Source organism: Nicotiana sylvestris, chromosome 12, assembly GCF_000393655.2.
Source record: "Nicotiana sylvestris chromosome 12, ASM39365v2, whole genome shotgun sequence".
Classification (NCBI taxonomy): Eukaryota; Viridiplantae; Streptophyta; class Magnoliopsida; order Solanales; family Solanaceae; genus Nicotiana; species Nicotiana sylvestris.
Window position 1 is genome coordinate 26,036,361 of NC_091068.1, and position 20,568 is coordinate 26,056,928.

At 40.7% G+C, this 20,568-nt stretch overlaps 1 protein-coding gene across 1 annotated transcript; it reads left to right on the plus strand.

Moving 5' to 3' along the window:
* Positions 1-5,401: 5,401 nt before the first annotated feature.
* LOC138882811 (uncharacterized mitochondrial protein AtMg00240-like) lies at positions 5,402-5,857 on the plus strand. Its single transcript, XM_070163444.1, has one exon. It carries the CDS (start codon positions 5,402-5,404, stop codon positions 5,855-5,857), a length of 456 nt encoding a protein of 151 aa, XP_070019545.1.
* Positions 5,858-20,568: the final 14,711 nt, after the last annotated feature.

The window sequence follows — 20,568 nt, forward strand, 5'->3', positions numbered from 1 at the left end:
CACACTCGATTTCATGTGGTCCGTGGAGCCAAGGTTCAGAGAGGTGGTGTTTTGGAAGTTGAAGCTCAATGCAGTCGGCGGTCCTTTTTGTGCGGACCGCAATAGAAGAGACCGCGGCCGTACTCGATTTCGTGCGGTCCGTATTGCCCAAGTTCAGAGAGCTGATTATTCAAGCCCAGAGCCTTAGTGCAGCCGCACTCAATTTTGTGCGGTCCGCACTAGCCCCGTAGAGGTATTTTTGTCCAAGATTTTTAGCTTAGTTTGATGAGGATGTTTATAGACTATCGACAGTTGAAAAAAGTCACTATCAAGAATAAGTATCTGTTGTCGAGGATTGATGGCTTATTTGATCAGTTTCAGGGTGCCAAAGTATTTTCGAAGATTGATTTGCAATCTGGCTACAATCAGTTGAAGATGAGAGCATCTGATGTCCCTAAGACAGCTTTCCAGGCTCAGTACCAGCATTATGAGTTCCTGGTGATGTCATTTGGCTAGACAAATGCCCCATCAACATTTATGGATTTGATAAACCGAATATTTAAGCCCTATTTGGATTCTTTTGTGATCGTATTCATTGATGATATCTTTATCTACTCCCCGCAATCGAGAGGACCGTGAGTAGCATCTTTGGATTTTACTTCAGACTCTGAAAGGCAGTCAGTTATATGCCAAATTTTCAAAGTATAAGTTTTGGTTGGACTCAATCGCTTTTTTAAGGAATGTTGTATTTGTATAGGGCATTAAAGTGGATCCTAAGAAGATTGAGGTAGTTCAGAACTGGCCTATACTTACTTTAGCTACAGAGATTCAGAGTTTCCTAGGTTTGGCAGGTTATTATCGTTGGTTCGTAGAAGGGTTTTCATCCATAGCAATCCTATTGACTAGATTGACCCAGAAGGGTGCTCCATTCAGGTGGTCGGACGAGTGTGAGTTGATCTTTCAGAAGCTCAAGACTGTCTTGACTACGACATCAGTATTGGTATTGCCCACAGGTTCAGGATCCTACATGGTGTATTGTGATGCATCGCGTATTGGACTCGGTGCAGTATTGATGCAGGATGGCAGGGTGATTATGTATGCATCGCGGCAGTTGAAGGTACATGAGAAGAATTACTCTGTTCATAACTTAGAATTGGCAGCCATTATTCATGCGCTGAAGGTTTGGAGGCATTACCTCTACGGCGTGTCGTGTGAGGTGTTCACACATCAATGGAGTCTACAGTATTTGTTCGAGCAAAAGGATCTCAACTTTAGGCAGTGGAGGTGGTTGGAGTTGTTGAAAGACTATGATATAACCATTTTGTATCATCTCGGGTAGGCCAATATCGTGGTCGATGCCTTGAGTAGGAAGGTTGCGAGTATGGGTAGTCTTGCATATATTCCAGTAGGTGAGAGGCTCTGGGGTGAATGGATAGCCTTGAATTGAGGTTAGATTTCGAAACAAATTACATAAATGGGCTTGAGGGTGAATGGATAATCGGGTTTTGGTTCGAATCTCAGTTTTGACCAAGCGAGCCCGGGGTTGACTTTTTAAAAAATGATCTAAATTGAACCTCTTTCATTTGTGGGTATTAATTTGCTAGATTTGGTTGGTTTGGAGGCTTGTTCAAAAGGCAAGGTCGTGGTTAAGCTTTGAGTTGATTGCGGAGTGAGCTAAGTGTTGGGTTTAACCTTGATTTGAGGAAATTAGGAACTCTTGAACTATATGTTATGTGATTACGTGTTCAATGACGTATATGCGAGGTGACAAGTGTATATACTCCATCAAATTGATTGTTTCCATGTCTTTCTCGTATTTCATGAATTATTTCACTCCATGCCTTATCTTTTACATGCTTTAATTTCTTTCTATGCCGTAATTTATTAATTGTCATTAATTATTCTTGTATTGAGTTGTTCGTTCCTTTCATGACTTCGTGATTAATTGCTACTTGCCTTAATTGTTGTACGTGCATACCTTAATTGTCACGTACTTGACTTGTCTTGTTGGTTTTGTATCATTTGTAACATTCTTTTGATTAGTGTGTGATTCCTTTATTGCTTTGCTTTTATATTTCTTTTGTAGAGATAATTGTAAATTGAGTTATTGGATTGATTATATTTATTCAAAATATTTATGGATCGGGTTGCACGTCACAACAGTTGTGATGCAGTGGAATAAGGAAGGATTTTCATATTGATTATAATGATATGGTAGGATCGGGTTGTGTGCCGCAACGATTGTGTATGTAACACTTGATAAATTATGATATAGTAAAATTAGGGAGGATTATAAAATTGATTATGATAATATGGTGGGATCGGGTTGCGTGCTACAACGGATTTTATATGTGATTCTTGATATCGATAAATGATGCTATGGTGAAATAAGAGAGGATTGTGTGTGTACGGTGGGATCGGGTTGTACGCCGCAACGGATTGTGTATGTTGTGTTCATTGTTGCTATTGTGTTGGTTTCCAGCATTGTTACATGCAATTATGAGATCGATTATTCTGATTCTCTGATTACAAGGATTGGGTTCTTTTTCATAAATTAACCGCTTTACTTTCATTTCCTATTTTCCTTTCCTACTATTATCATTATACTATGTACATGTTATTGTAAGTGGCTCATCTTAGCCTCGTCACTACTTCGTTGAGGTTAGTATCGACACTTACAGAATACATAGGGTCGGTTGTAATCATATTATACTATGCATTTCTTGTGTAGATTTCGAAGTGGGTCCTAGTGACGTTTACTAGATTTGCTCGGATCCAATTTTTTACGGAGACTTGAGGTACAGCTGCACAGCATTCGCAGCCCTGAAGTTCCCTTCTACATTACCTTAGATATTTATTTCGATTCAGACAGTTATGCTTTTTTTCAAACTATTATTTGTAGTACTCTAGACGCTCGTGTATTCGTGACCAGTTCTGGGATTGTATTTGGATATCGCTGATTATTAGTTTATTTACTTTATTTCAGTTTATTCAGCTTATTGATTTTTATTTGACTTGAATTGTTAAAAATAATTAATAAATATATCTAACGTTGGCTTGTCTAGCAAGTGAAATGTTATGCGCCATCACGGTCCCGAGGGTGAGAATTTCGGGTCGTGACATTATTAAATCCCAAGACTGTACCAGATAACAAACCCAACTATGTTTAATTACCTAATGGAAACAATACTAAAATCACTCACACTAGATCTTTCCATATACTTAACTCTGCATAATGTGTTATATGTGCTTGACTTTAAGTATAATCTCCTCTCTATCTCTAAATAAACCAGAGAATTGCAATGCTAAGTTAACTTCTATTTGGTTTCTGCCTATTTCAGGACCTCTTCAGTGGTATGGTGAAGGGGATTGGTAGACTCAGGGGTGACATGTACATCCTCAATCCATTCACACATGATGTTGACTTCTCCTCTAAATGTATGTCTTCTTCAGTTCAAAATCATCCTAATTATTTGTGGCAACAAAGACTAGGCCATGCCCTAGTTGTTGTTTTACAAAAAATTCCGACAATAAAAAGAAAATTTGTCTATGTCACCTAATAATAATTGCCATGTTTGTCCATTAGCCAAGCAAGTTTTCAGATTACTATTTTCTACTAGTGTCTCTAGGGCGGCTTCACCATTTAGTCTTGTACATATGGATGTATGGGATCCATATAGAGTGTCTACTTACAATGGTTTTAGATACTTCCGTACTCTTATTGATGATTACTCCAGAATGACCTGGACATTCTTGCTAAGATTGAAAAGTAATGTCTATGTTGTATTGCTTGACTTTCTGCAGTTAATACACAATCAATTTTCTACTTCTATTAAAGTTTTCAAGTCTGATAATGGGCATGAATTTTTTAATTCTTTTGCTCTACCTTATTTAGATCCAAAGGTATTGTCCACCAAAGTAGTTGTGTCTAGCTCATATAACATTAAAGTTCTGGGGTGATTGCATTCTAACAGTCACATACATTATAAATAGATTATCCAGTCCAACACTAAAAGACAAATCACATTATGAAGTATTTCATGGTCATCCACCCAAACTTGACCATATGATAACTCTTGGGTGTCTTTGTTATGCTACAAAATCCAACTTTAATAATACGTTTACCCCTAAGTCCATTCCTGCAATCTTCATGGGGTACTCATATACACAGAAAGGCTACAAATTATATGACATTAAATCTAGCATATTCTTTCTTAACAGAGATGTTGTTTTTCAAAAATATGTCTTCCCTTTCAAGTATCCTAAAAGCCAATTTCTTGTAGCTCTAGACTTGAATTCCTCACCATCCACAGACTTTCCTACCATTATCTTGCCTAATCACTCACCTCACTCAACTCAACATGCTTTCCCACCTAGTGATATGTCTGAAACTTTTCATGTATCTTCCTCTTCTGATCAATCTGCTGATCTTTCTATGTCCATTCCACAAACCCCTGTTGCTCCTGCTATTCTCTCAACCTCAATCTGTGTCTCTCCTCATATCACTCATTCTAGCACAACTCCTCTTGGAAGGTCAAGAAGAACTATCAAACCTTCTATTTGGTTGTCAGACTATGTCCATGCACCATTGCCTTCAACCTCTAATTGCACCAACTATCTTATTCAACACTTTGTTTCCTATGCCCATATACATCTCTACTATCAATCTTTCTTGCCTCATTCTCTACTTATTTAGAACCATCCACTTTTTTTCAAGCAACCAAGGATAATAGATGGGTTCAAGCAATGAAACTTGAGATTAAGGCCCAAGAGGACAACCATACTTAGGATGTGGTATATTTACCTACTATTAAAGTTCCCATCGGACGTAAACAGGTATATAAGATTAAGTACAATCCTAATGGCTTAGTGGAAAAATTTAAAGCAAGACTAGTTGCTAAGGGGTACACACAACAGGAAGGGCTACACTTCCATGATACTTTTTCCCATATGGCAAAGTTCACCACTATTAGAACTGTTGTGGCTACTACTGCACTAAAACATTGGCCCATCTTCAAAATGGATGTGCACAATGTCTTCCTAATAGAGACCTTGATGAAGAGTTTTACATGACCCTACCTCAGGGATTTGGTAGCCAAAGGAGACCAAAGTGTGCAGACTACCCAAATCCCTCTATGGGTTGAAACAAGCTTCTAGACAGTGGAATCTCAAACTCACACAAGCTCTTACAATTGATGGTTTTTAACAAAGCAAACATGATTATTCTTTATTCATCAGACTGATCAAAAATAAGTTTGTTTCGGTGCTTGTGTATATGGATGACATCTTGCTAACAGGGAATGATTTAACAGAAATTCACCAAGCTAATTTATCACTTCAGTAGAACTTCAAACTAAAGGACCTAGGAAAACTAAGGTACTTCCTAGGGATTGAATTTGCTAGATCAAAGGAAGAAATTCTAATGTCACAAAGGAAGTATGCACTTGAAATGATCTCAAAAACAGACTTAGCAGGCTCCAAACAAAAAGACACACCCATGGAACAGAATCTGAAGCTCACAAGTATGGAGTTTGATAGTTGCATTAGTGAAGGTAATCATGATGAAGCATTAGTAGACAGGGGGAGTTCTCAGAGACTGATAGGGAAACTATTATACCTCACAATTACCAGGCGAGATATTTCATATGCAGTTCAGTACCTCAGCCAGTTTATGCATGCACCCAAAAGGTCAAACTATGAAGCAGCATTACATGTTGAAAGGTACATTAAGAAGCAGCCATGTTTTGGATTGCTAATGTCAAGCAAGAGTGAAGAACAAATATATGCCTTTTGTGATTTTGATTGGGCTTCATGCCCTATGTCAAGAAAGTCAGTGACAAGGTACTGCATTAAGTTAGGAAACTCACTCATTTTCTAGAAGGCTAAGAACAAAAAAAATATCTCAAGAAGCTCTGCAGAAGAAAAGTACAGAAGTATGGCAAATACAATAGCAGAGTTAGTCTAGTCGAAAGGTCTGCTAAGGGAATTACAAGTGAATCTAAGGTTGCCTATGGAGTTGTTCTGTGATAGCAAGGCTACATTATAGATTGCAGCCAATCCCATATATCATGAGAGAACAAATTCCACGTATCATGAGAGAACAAAACACATAGAAATAAATTGCCATTTCATTAGAGGAAAAATTCAGGAAGGATTCATCAGAACAACTCATGCTGCTACTCAATGTCAACCAGCTAATATTTTGACAAAATCCTTGGGGCATCAATAGCACACGTTTCTCTTGTACAAGTTGGGAATGAAAAATATTTTTCATTCACAACTTGAGGGAGAGTGTTGAAATACATAGTTGTACATCATGTAATTATAGTAGTACTCTTCTAGAAGAAATGTTAGTAAGAGAAATTAGTTGTCAGTTAGCACTTTAGAAGTAAAGTCGGTTAGTAATCTGTTTAGAGAGTAATTATATATAGGTGTGTGTATTACTAATTTCATACATAACAGGAAACAAATTGTAAAAATATCTCTCTCTTCGACTGCTTCTCTCTCCCCCTCTTGGCTGTCAATTTCTTCTTCTCCTTCCTCGAGCTTCTATCTCATCAATGGATGCCGGAGTTTTCATTTTAACATATCTTCTATGTACTTTTAGGTTTACCAATTCTCCTTTAACACATTCAATCATTATATTATTTTATACTTAGGATATATGCATTTGGAGGTCAATATAGGACATGAACAAATCATCTTGAATGACATCCGCCCATTTTACCTTTTATATGCTACTGGTACCATCTATCGAATATGTGATCATTCCAAATTTATCTAATATTATATACATGAGCACATCTACCTCGTCCCAAATGATCTCACGAGACATCGCTTCGTCGAAGAACTTTATTATTAGATATGTATAAATACTAAGCAAAATAAAAATATTAGATACAAATATAAAAATGATACAGTAATTTATTCATGTGTTCACTTTTTCAAATATTGATATCACTCGTAAAAAATCTTGCATGCGGCACTAGTTGAATGACCATATATCCATCTTAATTAGCATATGTATATCTGCTATATATATTTATTTTCTAGACATGTTGAATATTGTGTTATGTGCCCAAAATCCACTCCCATATAGGATTATTGGTCTCACTATTCTGTTATATATAATTATTATCTTTTCCTTCCGTGAATATCCTCTTGTTACATATCACTTTGGCAATACTTGTTCAGTACTACAGTTCTATTTTAATTTTATGTGTTACGTCTTCATTTTTTATGTCACATCAAACATAAATATCTATTTTTTTGCCTTTAGGAACTGTAATCTCATCAATTTCACCTAAACCTCACGCTTCTTCTGTTTGCTTACATATGTAGTGTATATATTCAGTTTTACTTCTAATTATTTTTAATATTCTTGAGTTTTAAATTTTAGAAGTTCAAGATAAAATTGATTATTTTTTTCTCATTATATAACTCTTAGTAGTAATTGTTCTTGAAAATGAAGATGGCACATAAATAGAATAAATATTCAAGGACAATAGATTATACCTTAAAATATAAATATGGATAAAATAGTAAACAATCCATGCTAATTATATATTATTGGCCGTATAAAAGAGAAATATAATAGATAATTTAAGAGGAGGGAGGAGTACATTAGTACTCCTATCAAATATTTTTAAAAGAAAGTAAAAAAAAAAAAGAGAATTACACATAATACAACTCACACACATACATTGCAACTAACTAACCCATATTTAACTTTACAAAGTTGTAGCCCAAAAGTTGTCACGACCTAAATCCTCCCTCCGTGAGATGTCGTGACAGCACCTAGTCTTTACGACTAGGTAAGCCTAACATTCGCGGATTTATGAAACGAAAACATAAAATTTAACAACTAATTGCAATAGATAATTTAACAACTGATATAAGTGTAGCTCGGCATATACAATAACCACTCTCGAATATGCACAAAGTCTCCCAAGACCCGGAACGCCGTAAGTCACAAGCTTCTAAGAATTTCTAACTGTTCTATACATCAGTGTCTAATGAAGTAACGGAAGAATCAACATAAGAAAGGATAGAAGGGGACTCGAAGGTCTGCGGACGCAGGCAGATGTACCTTGAAGTCTCCTAAACAACAGCAACCGTGCAACTAAACTCAAGGCTGATAGGAGGTACCTGGATCTGCACACGAAGACATATGCAGAAGAGTAGCATGAGTACACCACAATGGTACCCAGTAAGTGTCAATCCTAACCTCAGTCGAGTAGTGACGAGGTCAGATCAGGGCCCTACTCATATATATATAAGACGGAACAAAAATTTCACAGTAAAATAAAGACTGAAATTTAACCAGAAGGAAAATCACTGAAAGATAACAGTACCGTACATAGAAATAATGACAGGGGATCTCTCGAGATGTCGTCTCGTACTCCCAAACGTAAACGTGCAGGGGGTCTCCCGGAATACCATTCCGTAGTCCCAAAGTAAATATGCAGGGGATCTCCCAGGATACCGTCCCGTAGTCCCAAAGTAAATATGCAGGGAAAATCTCCCGGAATACCGTTCCATAGTCCCAAAGTAAATACACATCTCAAACAATGGAAATAATAGCTACAACACGAAATCCTACAGTTTAGACTAAGTACCAGTCAAGGAAGAGACAAGGAATTCACTAAGCATGCTGCACAGAGTACAGATAAGCAATTAAGACACGTAGACATGCTATTCTAAACTAAACAAGATAATTACACATGCTAGTATAACTCAATTAAAGTGAAACAGGTTATTACTCAGTGAAAAATGGAGTTTTACAACAAATATCCTGTGTATGCACTCATCACTTCACGTACACTCCGCTCATATATCACAACAGTACCAAATCCTAAGGGGAGTTCCCCCACACAAGGTTAAGCAAGCCACTTACCTCGAACTAAGTTCGATCACTCGATGACAATACTTTTTCCACGAATATCCAACTCTGAATGGCCCAAATCTGGCCAAAAGTAGTTACATATCATAAATATAACTATAAGAAGCTAATCTAACTAATGAAATCAAGAATTAAGCAAGAAATTAAAATATCGTCCCAAAAGGTCTGCTCGGGCCCACGTCTCGAAATCGGATAAAAGTCACTTAATAGGAACACCCATTCACTCACGAGTTCATTCATACCAAAATTATATAAATCCGATGTCAAAATCTCAATCAAAACCCAAAATTTTAGTTGAAGAATTTCTTCTTAATTTTCCAAAAATTTTAACCCAAAATTCGAAATTAAATAATGAAATTAATGATAGATTAGTGGGATATAATCAAAATCAAGTGTAGAATCATTACTCAATCGATGTCTCTGAAAATCCCTCAAAATCTTGTCCAAATCTGAGCTCCCAAACTCAAAATTTGATAAAACTGGCCAAACCCTCATTTTTGAAATATTTAATACTGCCCAGTGATTCCTTAATCAGGATCGCGGAAATAGCCTCGCGATTGCAAAGCACAATTTCGTTGCCCCAGAATTTAACATTATTCGGACGCGAAAAACTCCACGCGAACGCGATTCACTAGCTCTGATACTTACGCGATCACGAACAACCCCACGCGTTCGCAAAGAACAACACTTGAATTTCACTGCTGCCTTACTTCCTCTTCGCGAACGCGGCCTAGCCCACAGGTTCACGAAGCAAAACCTAACCAACTTATGCAATCGCGTCCCCATCTTCGCGAATGCGAAGAACAACTTCTGCTAGCCTCTAAGATGCCTTATACGATCGCGAGACCTCTCTCGCGAACGCGATGAAGTAAAGTCTGTAACAAAAATACCAAAAAATATGCTATCTTCCACAAGTCCAAAATGATCCGTTAAGCATCTGAAACTCACCCGATCCCCCGATACCTCAACCAAACATATCTACCAGTCCTAAAATACCATACAAACTTAGTTGAGCCCTCAAATCACATCAAACAACGCTAAAATCACGAATCATCCTTGTCACGACCCAGATTTCCCAACCTCGGGGGTCGTGATGGTACCTACTAATGGGATCTAGGCAAGCCAAACCTTAACCACTTGCTACGCTTCCATATTGCTTCTTTTTAACAAACACAAGGCGATAACATGATAACAACGGAACTTTAAATAATAGCGGAAGTCAACAATTAAATATCTTAAGTCTACGTCTATTACAACTTTTAAAACCTCAAATACCCAAAACCTGGTGTCAAAGTGTCACATACTATCTAAGATTTCTACATACAAGGTCTGAAGAAATAAAAGTACGTTGTTTCGAAATAAAAGAAAATGAAACAGGAAGTAGAGATAGAGGGAGACGCTAGGGCCTGCGACGCCTGCAGTCTACCTTGGGTCTCCGGATGGACTGAAGGAAGCACTCCAACTACTTTCCGAAAGCTGCTCCTGGATTTGCACACAGAGCAGAGTGTATTATCAGCACAACTGACCCCATGTGCTGGTAAGTGTCTAGCCTAACCTTGGCGAAGTAGTGACGAGGCTAGGACCCGACCACCAAATAAACCTGTGCAGTTCATATATATATATATATATATATATATATATATATATATATATATATATATATATATATAGCGGAAAAGAAATACAGAAATAACCAGTCAATGTGGGAGGTGCAAACATGCTGTGGGGGAGATAATAGTTCTGAATAGCAAGGCATCAAGTAAGGAAAGAAACAGCATAACTAGAATATCAACAAGGAAGCAGAAATCAACAATTGCACGGCATCACCCTTCGTGCTTTTACTCTCAGCGTCACCAAAGAAGTTATATAATAAAAATGTGCACGGCATCACCCTTCGTGTTTTTACTCTCATCCTCACCAAAACAATCATTTAATCAAAATGTGCACGACATCACCCTTCGTGTTTTTACTCTCTTTCTTCACCATATAATCAATAGATTCGGCACGGAATGGTACGTCGTGTAGCACGACATCACCCTTCGTCCTTTATACTCTTTCCTCACAATAACAAACAATTCACGGCATCACCCTTCGTGCTTTAACACTCTTCCTCAGCCAAACAACAATCACAAGCAAAGGGGCAAGGGAATAAACAAAATAGTAATAGAGATCCCGACAAGGGAACAACAGTTAAACAATTAAATCCCGGCAAGGGAACAACAATTAAACAATTAAATCCCGGCAAGGGAACAACAAATAAATCAACAATACCCTGGCAAGGGTGACAAAATAATGATCTCTTCTCTTTCTCGATTTTACTTCACAATTCACTTCACAACTCGAGCCAATGCTCAAGAGATTCGATTATCACTTATACTTTCACAACTCGAGCCAATGCTCTAAAAGTTCAATTGTCACTTATACTTTCACAATTTTGCTATACAACTTGAGCCAACGCTCCTCAATGTTCATAGGTCACAATTCCTTCCACAAACTTTATACAACAATTAGAAATCTTCACCAAGGCATGAATAATACAACGAAATCATGAAAATTACAATATAAGACTCACGGTCATGCTTGACACCAACGTATAGATACTCGTCACCATGTCTATACGTCGTACTCGACAAGAAGCAAATAGCAAATAGGACACAACTCCTAATCCCTCAAGCTAAGGTTAGACCAAACACTTACCTCGATGCCACAAACACAACTCAAGGTTTAATTATAGCTTTACCCCTTTATTCCACTGCCAATTCGCTCGTATCTAGTCATAATTTACTTAATTACATCAATAAACGCTAAATGAATCAATTTTGAATGCATGAAAATGAGTTTTCCAAAGTTTTACCTAAAAAGTCAAAATCGCCCCCAACCCACGTGGTCAAAACCCGAGGTTCGAACCAAAACCCAATTACCCATCCCCCCACAAGCTCAAATATGTAATTTGTTTTGAAATCGGACCTCAAATCGAGGTCCAAATCCCCAATTTTTGAAAAACCTAGGCTCTACCCAAAACACCCAAATTTCCCCATGAAAATAATTGATTTGAAGTTGAAATCATGTTAAAAGATGTTAATGATTGAAGAAAACTAGTTAAAAACGACTTACAATTGATTTGGAGAAGAAAGTTTGTTTGAAAAATCGCCTCTTATGTTTTTGGGATTTTTGAAAAGTGCAAAACAACTGAAAATCTCGTCTATTTATACCCCTCTCAGACCCCCTATGCGGACCACACAAAATGGACTGCGGTCGCACAGGTCTTTCCTGAGGTACTGCGGTCCAATGCCCTGTGCAGACAGCACGAAATGGACTGCGGCCGTACAGACCTCCACCGCGGACCGCACGAAACCAACCGCGGACCGCACAGGCCTCCACTGCGCACCACACAAAATCGACCGCGGACCGCACTGGCCCCCTTCCGCGGTCGCACACGTTTTTGTGCGGACCGCACTGACGGGTTCAGAGACCTGTAACTTCTTGTTTTAAGTCTAAAACATCCCGAACCTACCCGAAACTCATCCGAGCTCTCGAAACTCCAAACCAAGTGTGCATACTAACTCAAAAATAACATATGGACCTACTCGTGTAATCAAATCATCAAAATAACATCATGAACATCAAATTAAGTCTTGAGATCAATGACATTTTCTCCAAAACTTCTTTAAAAATAATTTTTGCAATTTAAGTCCGAATCACGTCATATGACATCCGTTTTTCACCAAATTCCACAGAAATGTCTTAAATCATATATAAGACATGTACCGGGCACCGGAACCAAAATACGGTCCGGATACCATCATGTTCTAATCAAATTTCATTTCAAATTTCTTTAAACAAATTCCAGAAAACAATTTCTTTTAAAAATTCATTTCTCGGGCTTGGGACCTCGGAATTCGATCTCGGGCATAAGCCCAAGTCCCATATTTTCCTACGGACCCTCCGGGACCGTCAAATAACGGGTCTGGATACGTTTACCCAAAACGTTGATCGAAGTCAAATGTATTCATTTTATAGTCAAAACTTATTATTTTTCACAGATTTCACATTTAAGCTTTCCGGCTACGCGCCCGGACTGCGCACGCAAATTGAGGTGACTCTAAATGAGGTTTTCAAGGCCTCAAAAACACAGAATTTAGTTTAAAAGCAAGTGATGGCCCTTTGGGTCGTCACATTCTCCACCTCTAGAGCAATTGTTTGTCCTCGCACGGACAGAAGAAGGAAGTATCTAAGTCAGGGAAAAGATGGGGATAACAGCTCCGCATATCGGACTCAGACTCCCAGGTCAATGCCTTAGGAAGCTGACCTCTCCACTGAACACGAACATAAGGAAAACTCTTCGACCTAAACTGCGAACCTGCCGGTCTAGAATAGCCACCGGCTCCTCCTCTTAAGACAAGTCCTTGTCCAACTGGACAGTGCTGAAATCTAACACATGGGATGGATCGCTGTGATATTTTTGAAGCATGGACACATGAAACACTGGATGCACGGCTGATAAGCTCCACGGCAATGCAAGTCTATAAGCCACCTCTCCCACTCGATCAAGAATCTCAAACGGGCCAATGAATCTAGGGCTAAGCTTGCTCTTCTTCCCAAATCTCATCACACCCTTCATAGGCGACACTCGGAGCAATACCCGCTCACCGACCATAAAAGCCACATCTCGAACCTTGCAGTCTACATAACTCTTTTGCCTGGACTGAGCTGTACGAAGCCTATCCTGAATAATCCTGACCTTATCCAAGGCCTCCCAAACCAGATCCATACCCAACAACCGATCCTTTCTCGGCTCAAACCATCCAACCGGAAACCGACACCGTCTACCATATAACGCCTCATAAGGAGCCATCTGGATACTCGACTAGTAGCTGTTGTTGTCTGCAAACTCTGCTAAAGGCAAAAACTGATCCCACAAGCCTCCAAAGTCTATGACACAAGCTCGAAGCATATCCTCCAAAATCTGAATAGTCCGCTCGGACTGCCCATCCGTCTGAGGATGAAATGTTGTACTCAACTTAACCTGGGTGCCCAACCCTCGCTGAACTGCTCTCCAAAAACGCGAGGTAAACTACGTACCTCGGTTCGAAATGATAGATACAGGCATACCATGAAGACGAACAATCTCCCAGATGTAGATCTCAGCTAACCTCTCGGATGAATAGGAGACCGCCATAGGAATGAAATGCGCTGACTTGGTCAACCTATCAACAATGACTCATACTGCATCGAACTTCCTCTGAGTCTGCGGGAGTCCAATAATGAAATTCATAGTGATCCGCTCCCACTTCCACTCAGGAAGCTCAATCCTCAGAAATAAACACCAAGCCTCTGATGCTCGTACGTAACCTGTTGACAATTCAAACACCGAGCTACATATGCAACAATATCCTTCTTCATTCTCCGCCACCAATAATGCTGCCGCAAATCCTGATACATCTTCACGGCGCCCGAATGAATAGAGTACCGGGAGCTATGGGCCTCCTCTAAAATCAACTCTCAGAGCCCATCCACATTAGGCACACAAACTCGACCATGCAATCTCAAAACTCTATCATCATCTAAGGTAACCTGCTTGGCACCTCCGCACTGCACCATGTCTCTAAGGACACACAAATGGGGATAATCATATTGTCGATCACTGATACGCTCCAATAAAGAAGAACGAGCGACCGTGTAGGCCAATACACAACTAGGCTCAGAAATATCCAACCTCACAAACTGATTGGCCAAAGCCTGAACGTCCAAAGCAAGCTTTCTCTCACCGACCGGAATATAAGCAAGACTACCCATACTGGCTGACTTCCTACTCAACGTATCGGCCACCATATTGGCCTTTCCTGGATGATACAAGATAGTGATATCATAATCTTTCAACAACTCCAACCACCTCCTCTGTCTCAAATTCAACTCCTTTTGCTTGAACAAATACTGAAGACTTTTGTGATCCGTGAACACCTCACATGCCACGCCATACAGATAATGCCTCCAAATCTTCAATGTGTGAACAATGGCTACCAACTCCAAGTCATGAATTAGATAGTTCTTCTCATGAATCTTCAACTGCCGCAAAGCATAGGCAATGACCTTGACATCCTGCATCAATACCGCACCAAGCCCAATACGAGATGCATCACAATAAACTGTATAAGGCCCTGAACCTGTGGACAAAACCAACACTGGTGTTGTAATCAGAGCTGTCTTGAGCTTCTGAAAGCTCGCCTCACACTCGTCTGACCATCTGAATTGGGCACCCTTCTGGGTCAACCTGGTCATCGGGGTTGCGATAGATGAGAACCCCTCCACGAACCGACGGTAGTAGCCTGTCAATCCCAAGAAACTCCAAATCTCTGTAGTTGATGCTGGTCTAGGCCAGTTCTTGACTACCTCATTCTTCTTTGGATCAACCTGAATACCCTCTGTTGATACAACATGACCTAGAAATGCAACTGAACTCAACCAGAACTCACACTTCGAGAACTTAGCATATAACTGACTATCCCTCAAGGTTTGAAGAACCACTCTAAGATATTGTTCGTGCTCCTTCCGGCTGCGAGCATATATCAAAATATCATCAATGAAGACTATCACGAACGAGTCCAAATAAAGCTTGAACACTCGGTTCATCAAATCCATAAAAGCTGTTGGGGCATTGGTCAACCCAAATGACATGACCAGGAACTCATATGCCTGTACCGAGTGTAGAAAGTTGTCTTAGGGACATCAGATGCCCTAATCCTCAACTGATGGTAGCCAGATCTCAAATAAATCTTTGAAAACACCTTGGCACCCTGAAGCTGATCAAACAAATCATCGATCCTCGGCAATGGATACTTATTCTTGATTGTGACCTTGTTCAACTACCGGTAATCAATACACATTCCCATCGATCCGTCCTTCTTCTTAACAAACAACACCGGCACACCCCAAGGAGAAATACTAGGTCTAATGAAACCCTTCTCAAGCAAGTCTTGCAACTGTTCCTTCAACTCTTTCAACTCCGACGGGGCCATACGATACGATGGGATAGAAATGGGCTGAGTGCCCGAAGTCAAATCAATGCAAAAGTCAATATCCCTGTCGGGTGGCATACCCGACAGGTCTGAAGGGAAAACATCAGGAAACTCTCGAACAACGGGCACAGAATCAATAGAAGGGACCTCAGTACTAGAATTACGAACATATGCCAAATAGGCCAAACACCCTTTCTCGACCATACGTCGAGCCTTCACATACGAGATAACACTGCGGGTAGAATGACCATGAGTCCCTCTCCACTCTAAACGAGGCAAATCCAGTAAGGCTAAGGTCACAGTCTTGGCATGACAGTCCAAGATAGCATGGTAAGGTGATAACCAGTCCATCCCTAATATAACATCGAAATCGACCATGTCTAGAAGCAACAAATCCATACGAGTCTCAAGACCCTCAATCACTACAATACAAGAACGATGGACTCAATCTACCATAATAGAATCACCCATCGATGTAGACACATAAATAGGATTACTCAATGAATCACTAGACATGACCAGATACGATGCAAAATAAGATGACATATACGAGTAGGTAGACCCTGGATCAAATAACACTGAAGCATCTCTATCACAAACCAGAATAGTACATGTAATGACTGCATCTGAAGCCTCAGCCTCGGGCTTGGGCCCCACTACCCTGAACTATATCTCTGGGATGACCTGCAGCTGGCTGGCCTCCACCTCTAGCAGCCTGAGCTCCACCTCTAGTACCTCTACCTCCACCTCTATCACCTCTACCCCCACCTCTAGCTGGTTGGGCGGACTGTGGAACACCTGGGGCCTGTACCATAGCACGAGAACCCTGATGCTGAGAGCTACTCGGTGCTCGAGGGCAAAACTTGGCAATGTGACCCGGATCACAACACATGTAACAAACCCTCGGCTATTGAGACTGCTGGCCCTAACGACCTGAATGACCACCCCAAAAACTCTGAAGCGGCATGCACTGATAGGAGCAGGTAGTGCACTATAGGACTGTTGATCGGGATACTGCATCTGGGGACCACGACCACCTGAAGTACTGTAAGAAACCTAGAGCGCTGACTGAAAGGGCCTAGGAGGATGACCTCTATTATACGACTCTCGACCTCTGGATGAGGTATTACTGAATCGACCTGAATGACGGTGCCTCTTGTCCGACCCATGACCGCCTCCCTATGACAGAACCATCTCAACTCTACGGGCCACATTGGCCGCCTCCTGGAAAGTAATCTCACTCCCAGCCTCTCTAGCCATCTGAAGACGAATTGGCTGAATAAGACCGTCAATAAACCTCCTCACCCTCTCTCTCTCGGTGGGGAGTATGATGAGAGCATGGCAAGCTAAGTCGATGAACCTAGTCTCATACTAGGTAACAGTCATGGAACCCTGCTGGAGGCGCTCAAAATGCCTCCGATAGGCCTCTCTCTGAGTAACGGGGAGAAATTTCTCCAAGAATAACACTATAAACTGCTCCTAAGTCAAGGCTGGCAATCTGGCTGGTCTCGCTAAGCAATAATCCCTCCACCAAGTCTTGGCGGATCCAGACAAGCAAAATGCAGCAAAATCGACCCCATTGGTCTCAACAATGCCCATGTTCCTGAGAACCTCGTGGCAAGTGTCTAGATAATCCTAGGGATCCTCAGTAGATGAACCGCTGAAAGTAGAAGTGAAGAGTCTGGTGAACCTATCCAGTCTCCACAAAGCATCGGCCTACATAGCCACTCCATCACCGGTCTGAGCTACCACACCCGGACATACTGCTCCAACTGGCTGAACTACTAGAGTCTGAATCTGAGGAGCTACCTGCTCCGGAGTGCGAGTAGCAGAAGTCTGGGGCCCTCCTCCAGCCTGAGAGACGGCTGCTGCTATAGGAAGTAAGCCTTCTCTGGTGACAGTCTCCATGAAGACCACTAATCAGACCAGAGCATCCTGAAGAACTGGGATAGCAATAAACCTCTCTGGGACCTAAGCTGGGCCTACCGAAATTGCTGGAGCTGGAACCTTCTCATCAAAATAACCTTGAGGCTCTGTCACTGGGGCTGCTGCTCGGGGTTGAGATCTGCCCCTACCTCGGCCTCTAGAACGGCCTTAGCCTCTCCCTCTGCCCCTCGTGAGAACTGCTGCTGGGGGCTCGGGCTGCTGAGCGGAGGATGAGGAAGCGCGTGTTCTCTCCATCTACGAAAGAACAGAGTAGAGGTTCAATTAGCATTGAGAAACAAAATCGCATGACGAGAAAAAACAAATGTGAAGTTTTTCTTAACTCTGTAGCCTCTGTGGGATAAATACGGACGTCTCCGTACCGATCCCTCAGACTCTACTATGCTTATCCGTGAACTGTGAGTCCTATGTAACCTAGAGTTCTGATACCAACTTGTCACGACCCAGATTTTCCAACCTCGGGGGTCGTGATGGCGCCTACTAATGGAGCTAGGCAATCCAAACCTTAACTACTTGCTACGCTTCCATATTGCTTCTTTTTAACAAACACAAGGCGATAACATGATAACAACGAAACTTTAAATAATAGCGGAAGTCAACAATTAAATATCTTAAGTCTACGTTTATTACAACTTTTAAAACCTCAAATACCCAAAATTTGGTGTCATAGTGTCACCGACTATCTAAGATTTCTACATATAAGGTCTGAAGAAATAACAGTACGTTGTTTCTGAATAAAAGAAAATGAAACAGGAAGTAGAGATAGAGGGAGACGCCAGGGCCTGCGGACGCCTGCAGTTTACCTTGGGTCTCCAGGGTGGACTGAAGGAAGCACTCCAACTACTGTCCGAAAGCTGCTCCTCGATCTACACACAGAGCAAAGTGTAGTATCAGCACAACCGACCCCATGTGTTGGTAAGTGTCTAGCCAAACCTCGGCAAAGTAGTGACGAGGCTAGGACCCGACCACCAAATAAACCTGTGCAGCTCATATATATATACAGCAGAAAAGAAATACAGAAATAACCAGTCAATGTGGGAGGTGCAAACATGCTGTGGGGGAGATAATAGTTCTGAATAGCAAGGCATCAAGTAAGGAAAGAAACAACATAACTAGAATATCAACAAGGAAGCAGAAATCAACAATTGCACGGCATTACCCTTCGTGCTTTTACTCTCAGCCTCACCAAAGAAGTTATATAATAAAAATGTGCACGGCATCACCCTTCGTGTTTTTACTCTCATCCTCACCAAAACAATCATTTAATCAAAATGTGCACGGCATCACCCTTCGTGCTTTTACTCTCTTTCTTCACCATATAATCAATAGATTCGGCACGGAATGGTACGTCGTGTAGCACGGCATCACCCTTCGTCCTTTATACTCTTTCCTCATAATAACAAACAATTCACGGCATCACCCTTCGTGCTTTAACACTCTTCCTCACCCAAACAACAATCACAAGCAAAGGGGCAAGGGAATAAACAAAATAGTAATAGAGATCCTGGCAAGGGAACAACAGTTAAACAATTAAATCCCGGCAAGGGAACAACAATTAAACAATTAAATCCCGGCAAGGGAACAACAAATAACTCAACAATAGCCCGGCAAGGGTGACAACATAATGATCTCTTCTCTTTCTCGATTTTACTTCACAATTCACTTCACAACTCGAGTCAATGCTTTAGAGGTTCGATTATCACTTATACTTTCACAATTCATTTCACAACTCGAGCCAATGCTCTAAAAGTTCAATTGTCACTTATACTTTCACAATTTTGCTATACAACTTGAGCCAACGCTCCTCAATGTTCATAGGTCACAATTCCTTCCACAAACTTTATACAACAATTAGAAATCTTCACCAAGACCTGAATAATATAACAAAATCATGAAAATCACAATATAAGACTCACGGTCATGTTTGACACCAACGTATAGATAATCGTTACCATGCCTATACGTCGTACTCGACAAGAAGCAAATAGCAAATAGGACACAACTCCTAATCCCTCGAGCTAAGGTTAGACCAAACACTTACCACGATTCCACGAACACAACTCAAGGTTCAATTATAGCTTTACCCCTTGATTCCACCACCAATTCGCTCGTATCTAGTCACAATTTACTTAATTACATCAATAAACGCTAAATGAATCAATTTTGAATGCATGAAAATGAGTTTTCCAAAGTTTTACCCAAAAAGTCAAAATCGCCCTCGAGCCCACGTGGTCAAAACTCGAAGTTCGAACCAAAACTCGATTACCCATTCCCCCACGAGCTCAAATATGTAATTCGTTTTGAAATCGGACCTCAAATCGAGGTCCAAATCCCCAATTTTTGAAAAACCTAAGTTTTACCCAAAACACCCAGTTTCCCGCATGAAAATAATTGATTTGAAGTTGAAATCATGTTAAACGATGTTAATGATTGAAGAAACTAGTTAAAAACGACTTACATGATTTGGAGAAGAAAGGTTTTTCGAAAAATCACCTCTTATGTTTTTGGGGTTTTTGAAAAGTGCAAAATAACTAAAAACCTTGTCTATTTATACCCCTCTCAAACCCTCTGTGCGGACCACACAAAATGGATTGCGGCCGCACAGGTCTTTCCTGAGGTACTGCGGTCCAGTGCCCTGTGCGGACCGCACGAAATGGACTGCGGCCGTATAGGCCTCCACCGCGGACCATACGAAACCAACCGCCGACCGCACGAAATCGACCGCGG

Bases quoted from the DNA above. Each gene is read 5' to 3' on its own strand.
- LOC138882811 (XM_070163444.1), top strand. From the start codon at position 5,402: ATGTCACAAAGGAAGTATGCACTTGAAATGATCTCAAAAACAGACTTA.